The 8,164-nt window shown below is 41.6% G+C and overlaps 1 protein-coding gene across 1 annotated transcript; it reads right to left on the bottom strand.

Annotated features, from left to right (window-relative positions):
- Positions 1 to 2,244: 2,244 nt before the first annotated feature.
- Positions 2,245 to 3,192, bottom strand: LOC123782747 (olfactory receptor 2D2). Its single transcript, XM_045783034.2, has one exon. The coding sequence runs from the start codon at positions 3,190 to 3,192 to the stop codon at positions 2,245 to 2,247; it is 948 nt and encodes a 315-aa protein (XP_045638990.2).
- Positions 3,193 to 8,164: the final 4,972 nt, after the last annotated feature.

The following is an 8,164-nucleotide window of genomic DNA, read 5'->3' as shown; positions in this document are numbered from 1 at the left end:
CTCTTGTGGGACTGGCTTGGTGGTCACAAATTCCTTCAGTTCCTGCCGGTCTTGGAAGGTCCTTATCTCCCCATCAATTCTGAATGACAGCTTTGCTGGGTAAAGGATCCTTGGCTGCATGTTCTTCTCAGTTAGAGCTTTGAAAATACCCTGCCAACCCTTCCTGGCGTGCCAGGTCTCTGTAAACAGGTCTGACGTTATTCTGATATTTTCCCCTCTGTATGTAAGGATTTTCTTTCCCCTGGCCACTTTCAAGACTGTATCCTTGGATCTAATATTTGTGAATTGCACTATGACGTGATGTGGTGTAGGCCTGCTCTCATTGATCTTGGGCGGGGTCCTCTCTGCTTCTTGGACACAAATGCTTGTTCCTTTGCCAGATTAGGGACGTTCTCAGCTACAATTTGTTCAAATATCTCTTTTAGACCTCTCTCTCTCTCTCTTTTTTTTTTCCATCCCCTCGGGGATGCAGATGATTCTGATATTGGAATGTTTCATTGAGTCAGTAATCTCCTGTAATCTACATTCTTGAGATTGGATTTTTGTTGAGCCAAGTTTCCATTTTTACTTTCTCTTCTACCATTCATTCTTCTGCCTTATTTACCCTGGCTGTCAGGGCATCTAGTTTAGACTGCATTTGATTCATAGCATTCTTAATTTCTGCCAGATTCACTCTCATTTCTGCCCTTACAGATTCTATATTCTCGTTAATATTTTCGTTAATATTTTTTTCAAGACTACACATATCTTGACCATTATTACTCTGAACTCCATTTCTGACAATTTGGATATATCCATATCCATCAGTTCTGTGGCAGAGGCCACAGACTCTGTATCTTTTCTTTGTTGGGGGGATTTCTCCTCCTCGTCATTCTGATGAGGAGAGGTTGCGGGGATGCCCAGAGCCCAGATTATTGACCAGGACCCAGGCAGTGTGCAGTTGTTTTATAGCGACCTTAGGAATGTGGGCTTCCTGATTTTTCAACCTGCCTTCTGGGGGAGGGGCCTGCCACGCTGATATTCAGACAACCCTGTTTGGGTAGAGTCACGCTGCACCTGTGAGGGGGGGATGGGGATGGGCACAATGTGAGCTGGTATTTCCGGGCTTTTGTTCTCTGGCGGCTTTCCCTGGCAGTTTTCCGTGCCTCTTCTGAGAGTCAGAGCAGCAGTGGCCATATCCTAGCCTCTGTCTCAGAACAGAGAGATTGCAATCCACTCTCCACTGAGCTCTTCTGGCCATGTTAACTCTGTTTCTGTCAGTGCCGCTAAAAACCCCACAGCGTCCCGGGATGTGCACCCCACAGCCAGTGTCCCAGCCCTCACTTCCGGGGCTGGCACATCTCTGTCCTTTGTGCTTCTAACACTGCCAGCCGCCCCCCCGGTTCCCGTGCACTCTCCCGAGCTCCCTGTTTCAGTGTGGTTCACACGCGCTCTGGAGCGCCGGTTTTCCATCTGGTTACGCACGCGCGCTCCTGAGCTCCTGGTTTTACTCCAGTTCCAGTGAGCGCTCCAGAGCTCCGGTATTCAGTCTGGTTGCGCCACGTTCCCGGGCTCACGGTCTCAGTCTGCTCTCTCGCGGGTGCCGATCCGTGAGTCCGGCTGCTCCCCAGTGCAGCTGGCTACCGCTTCCCAGTGCCTGAGCGCGGCGGTTCCCTCCCTCTTGCGTTTATCTTCTGATACCTGTGCGTGGATTCACGGCTCCCTGATTTGTACCTCAATACTCAGTGCTGGAGATGCTCGTTTTAGAGATCCAAATGTATCTTCCTGCGTCTCAAGCTGATTTCGTGGGTGTTCAGGATGGTATGGTAGATATTCAGCTCAATTCAGGGAACCAGATGAAAAAAGGGTCCCCTACTCCTCCTCCATCTTTTCCCCGAGATTCATAAATAACAAAGAAAAAAGAATTGGAGTAGGTGCTGGGATCGATTGATAGTAATATATAACATGGAAAAAAAAGATGGATTTTAGAGGTTCCAGTGTTTATAAAATGTGAATGTATTTTACAGGCTTTCCTAATTCTGAAGTGCCAAAAAACAAAAAACAAAAACAAAACAAGAAAGAAGCAGACCCTCCTTGTATTGGTCTGTGAATTATTGTCCTTCTTCTTTTACAAAGAAAGTGCGTGATGAAGGATGGAAGGTAGGTCAGGACAAGGCCCAAGGATAAAAATCTTACCATATTTCAATCTTGCTAAGGCAACTACTCAGCAAGTCTTCTAAGTAGGAATCCAAAAGGTGCTCACAGTCAGTGGCAGATTTCAAGACCGCATGGGAAATTCCTTGTTGCTACTTTCCTCAGAGCTCCCTTCACATCCTTGTTCCTCAGGCTGTAGATGAGGGGATTAAGCATGGGTGTCACCATTGCATAGAACACAGATACCAATCTTTCCTGTTCTTTGGAAGACTTTGGTGTCATGTAAGTCACAATTGCTGATCCATAAAAAAGGATGACCACCAGGAGGTGGGAGCCACAGGTAGAGAATGCCTTGAGCCTCCTCACAGCTGACTTCATCCTGACCACAGTCACTATGATGTAGCAATAGGACACCAGAATTAGGGAAACAGGTACAAGGAGAATCACGACGCCCATGAGGAAAATGGCCATCTCTGAAGTGCGGGTGTCTGTGGATGCCAGGATCAACAGTGCAGGGGCCTCACAAAAGAAATGAGCAATACTATTGCTGCCTCGGTAGGGTAGCCTTAGTATAAAAGTAGTATCCACCACAGACACCACAATGCCGCTGGTCCATGATCCTGCAGCCAGCTGGACACACACCCTCCAAGTCATGGTGCTAGGGTAACGCAAAGGGTTGCAGATGGCCACATACCGATCATAGGACATCACTGCCAGAAAGGCACACTGTGTACCCCCAAAAATGAGGAAGAGTAGAAGTTGAGCTGCACAACGTGTGAATGAAATAACCTTCCTCCTGGATAGCAGGTGGACTAGGGCCTGAGGAACGATGTTGGTAGAAAAACAGAGGTCAGCCAGAGATAAGTTGCAGAGGAAAAAATACATGGGTGTGTGAAGCCGGGAGTCAGCCTGAACAAGGCACATGAGAAGCAGGTTTGCAAGCACAGTGACCAGGTAGACACCCAGGAATAAAATGAACAGCAGCTTCTGGGTGTGGGGGTCATCAGAGAGTCCCAGAAGGAGGAATTCAGTCACCTGTGTCTGATTTGTTTGTCTCATAGTTTGTCTGTTTTTTCAGTAAGAAGTCACTTCATGCTAAACATAGGTCCATATAACCTGTGAAATTATATAAATCAGGTTTGGAGGGCTTTGGAATTGCCCTCAATCACTACCAGCCATTTCCAGTATCCCCTTTATGTAGAAGATGGTCATGCTGTTTTAGTTGGAACATTCTCAGTGTTGGAAAATGTAATATTTTTAAGATGGTGCATTCACTTTTGTGTCATCTGCAAATGTAGAGTAGATCGAAAGAATCATCTTTATTCTGAATATAAAACTTCTGATATAAAAAGATTCAATTAATCTATAAAGCTGGCACGTAAATCACTTTATTATCAACTACAACTCGAGTCTTTTGCTGCTATCGCCACATCTCCCATGTCTTAGGATGGTGTTTTGTTGTAGTTGTTGTTGTTGTTGTTTTTAATTCTTTGGGTATGAGACTCTTGTCTCTTCCCTGAAAGACAGCCACTAAGGTATAAGAAATCAAAAAGAGCCAAAGTACCTTGCAGAACTGACATGTTTTGGAGAAAATGACCTGTTTTTGAAAGAGCTGGGAAACCAAGGTGTAATTGGATAGTATGCCATTATCTCTTTGGCAATCCCATCCCCAGCTTCAGCTGGAATTCTTAAGCATTCATAAACTTCAAAAATAGCAGACACACAATCACAACATTTCATCTGAAGCCATCAGGTGGAGTAGTTATTGTGTTCGAACTAAACAGCACTAATCCATCCACCATCACCTCTCTCTGCCTTGCATTATCTGTCTATTCCTCCCGGAGATTAAAAACTCCTTTGAAAACTGCATCTTTTTCATTTTTGTGCCCTTTGTTAGACACGACATAGGGACTTATATGATTGATTATCATTAAAGTAAATAAAAATCATTTGATCATATGCTTTAGTAGAGTTGTTTAAAGAGCATAGCCCATTCTGATGCACTCAGATGGGAACACAGCTTGTTCTTGACTTTGGTTCCCCTCACAAGAATAACAAACAACTATTCAAGAATAAGACACCGCCTGGAGAAACCTAGAACATGGGGGTGAGGAAACCATATATCTGACAAGGGGTTAATATATAGAATATATGAAGAACTTATACAACTCATTAGTCATTAGTGAAACCAGAGGGACACATATTAGCACATGCCTATTAGAATCACCATAGTGACACAAGAGATAACAAATGCTGCATAGATGTGGAGAAATGGACCCTTACACACTATTGGTGGCATTGTAAATTGGTACAGCCACTGTGGAAAACACTATGAACGATCCTCAGAAAAATAAAATAGAGCTACCACATAATCCAACAATTCCACTTTGGAATACAAAAGAAATGAAAACACTAACTTGAAAAGATATCTGCACCGCAGTGTTCATAGCAACACCATTTACAATAGCCATAACATGAAAACAACCTAATTGTCCATTGGTGGATTAATGAATAATTGTGAAATTGTATATATACAATGGAATATTACTCAGCCATTAAAAATTAGGGAATCCTACCACTTGCAGTACCGTGGATGGTCCTTGAAGGAATTATGCTAAGTGGCATTTACTCAAAGACCAATACTGTATGATCTCATTTTTAGGTGGAATCTAAAACAAACAAATCAAATAATAGAAAAAGACATCAGATTTGTTGCCAGAGTGGAGGGTATGGGGAGAACGATTTGGAGGAAGGTGACTAAAAAGTATAAACTTCCAGTTATGAGATCAATAAATCTGAGGGATGGAATGGACAACATGGTGACTATCACTAACACTGCTTTATAATATATATGAAAGTCTACATCCTAAGAGTTCTTCTCACAAGGTGAATTTTTTTTCCTTTTTTTTTTCTTTTTAATTGTATCTATAGGAAAAGATTGATGTTCACTGAACCTACTGTGGTAATCATGTCACAATATATGTAAATCAGGTCATTAAGCTATATATGGTGATATACGCTGATTATTTCTCAGTAAAACTGGGAGGGTAGAGGGTGGAAGAGTGTCATTATTCGGAGAGATTTGCAAGACTTTTGGAGCAATAATAAAACTTTATGGAACTGTTCAAAAAGAAGGGAGAGAAATTTGAAGTCTAAAATTTAAGACCCTATGCAAAGTTTAGGCTTTCAATCCTTTATCTGTTTAGTAAATACAGTGTTTTTCTCAATATATTGTTTTAAATACATCCCATAGGATGGATAGGATTACCAGGAAAACCAATCATATCAAAGTAGAGTTTTTCAAACAGTTTTAGAAAGCGAATATGTAGTATAATAATACAGGTGCTTCTCTATTAACACATTAGATTTCAAAATGTTGTGGCAGGTCTAATAACCACCTTAAGTTAATTTCAAAATAATGAGCTCAAAGGAGATTTTGAGGTATCTTCAACACCTGCAATGTGATATAAAAATACCTGTGATTCCTTTGGCGATGAAGTCATAGATACTGCTAAGGATAGTTTGGCTTAGTTACCAACATTCAAACAAGAAGGAAATTTTGAATTCCAGTTAGGGTAAAGTACAAATAAAGAAGTAACGTTCACATCTTAATTGAAGAACACTCTGCAGTTCAAGTGAAGAACTCCTGGGCGGAAGAAATGCCCAGTTTTCTCCAAAAGACATGATCACGTTCTATATAATCTGATGATGGAGTCTTAGGCATCTGGATAGGTTCTAATTCATCATTGAAAGAATACATGAATAAATAAAACATTAACGTGAACAGTCACATCTCTGCTGGATGATCGTTTATGGTTCCCTTACAGACCATAGCCCATCTTTCCAGCCATTTTCCCTGCCACACAGCTAGGACAGACTGTATTTTTATACCCACTGATTTTTGCTGGATATAATCCTTTTATTCAGAAGTATAACCACACTACTAGAGTTAGCATCACTTTCCTTGAACATTCATCACACTTTGAAGACTCAGTCACCTTATTTGTAGATCCACTGTCATTAGCCAAGCACATGCTTGGTACTAGGGATAGAGAAAAAGACCCAGCTCCTGAGGCCAAGAATCTCAGATAGGAAGAACCAAACTGTGGTCATGTTTCATCCTCCACATCAGTGTGGTCCCAGGAACATCACAGATTCACAGCAAATAATAGTTTAATGAATGCATGTACTGGACCAAGTGAGCCTTTATGACCTAACAACCACTTAAATCAAACTAATAAAGAATTGCTTCTAAAGAAAAATGTAGTCTGTTGCTGAAATAGCTGACATAAAAATAAATTTTGAGACCACACACCATTTTAAGTTAGTTACTTTCGGAATTATCGTCCATCTAGTGGAAGATACTACCTGGTTAGTTCTTAGAGTCTCCCCAGATCCTTTAGACTTTGCTTCTCTCTCCACCACAGCTCACACCCTTCCCACAGTAGAAATTAACACGTCTCTAATAGCAGGGAAAGTTAAATGGTAAGCAAACATTCTCAGTTCTGATGAAAGAGAGAGAGCATACAACTAAACACTTCTCACAAAGTTTTAAGTGATGCCTGTAATCAGTGGTTAACTTAATGGAAGGACAACCACAGGATATTGCTGATTTCTATACCTTCATCTGGCTAGTAACTACAGGTTTTAAAAGAGTCCATTTAGGAAAAGTATTATCCAGGAACACCTTCCTTTCTTACCCGCATGTTTCCCATTCTCCACTCCCACTCACTCCCAACACATACAAACTCTACAACTAAAGACATCACAAACTTCTAGATACTAGATACATTAGTGTACCTTCAGCATCATGGACTTCCATCATAGCTAAGAACATTACGTTGAAATTACTTTCTCTGTGGCAGGAAGATGTACAAGGGCAGGGACCTCATCTGACTCATTTATTCACAGCAAATACAATAAGCTGGTACAGACTAAGTGTACAACACATGGTTTTTGAGCTAATTTGACTTGAGCCAAACACTGGGAGACAGCATGAGTCAGAAATGAGTGTGACTTGTGATCTGTCAGATGGTAGGAGCTCTCCCTGACCTGGCACAATAGTAGAAGGCTACACCCCTGACCTCTCCTGATTTGTTTTTGAAAGCATATTATTCTCTAATGCAAATGTGGAGTTGAAAATGTTCCCCCAGGTGACTGTGAATCTGCCCCCAGGGTCAGGAAGCTTCTGAAAGGAAATCATGTGTACTGTCAACCTTTCTCTCCTACTATTCTGCCTTTTCCCTAGATTTAACATCCGCTTTTAAGTTCATTTCTCTAAAAATGACATATGAATCAAGAGGATAGGGTCACAGAGCCATGCATTGTCAAATCATCTGACATTTCTTTTAAGAAGATTCTGCAGGAATCCATAGGAACCAAGAGAAAATACTAAATTTCAGTTCTGATTCCAAGGTGTTTTGTGCTCAAAATTACCCATTCCCTACCCTCCATACCCACTTACTGTCTTCCAAACCCAGCTCAACAGAGGCATAAAAATCCCCACGCAAAGGATCAATACTGACTCCAGGGAAGGTCTGCTTATGTCTCCTCTAAGTGAGGACCATGGTTCTTCTTCACAGGGAATTTGACATTGCAGGTGTGGTTTGCTAAGTTAGATCCACTGTGGAAAATACCTTGGCTAAATCTAATTACAGAGGATTTAGCCCTAAGAATGTGATTATTTGGACAAAATCAGTTAAATTTTAAAAGCCAAATTTATGAAGAGATTGAAACCAATTCGCTCTCAATATATGCCAGATTATTACCTTTGTTCACCTTTGCCTTCTCTTTCCATCTAATAGTCTTACCAAGTTTTCTCATCTGGTGAAGGAAGAAGGATCAAATTAGCATGTCAAAGCCAGTAAAAACATGTGAGTGTTGAGGAGGAATCCACTGCAGGTGTATTGGCTGCAGGAGTGGGCAAAGTGGAGACTGCAAGACTGAGGGCATCTTGTCCTAAGTCCTCTGAGTCAAAGAGCTCAGTAAACCCTCTGAGGTCAAAATCAAGGACAAGGCAGAGAAGGGAATC

The sequence above is a fragment of the Ursus americanus genome, chromosome 16 (assembly GCF_024610735.1).
Source record: "Ursus americanus isolate L20-20 chromosome 16, mUrsAme1.1.p, whole genome shotgun sequence".
Classification (NCBI taxonomy): Eukaryota; Metazoa; Chordata; class Mammalia; order Carnivora; family Ursidae; genus Ursus; species Ursus americanus.
The sequence above is the reverse complement of the archived record's forward strand: the minus strand, read 5'-3'. Positions and strand labels throughout refer to the sequence as shown.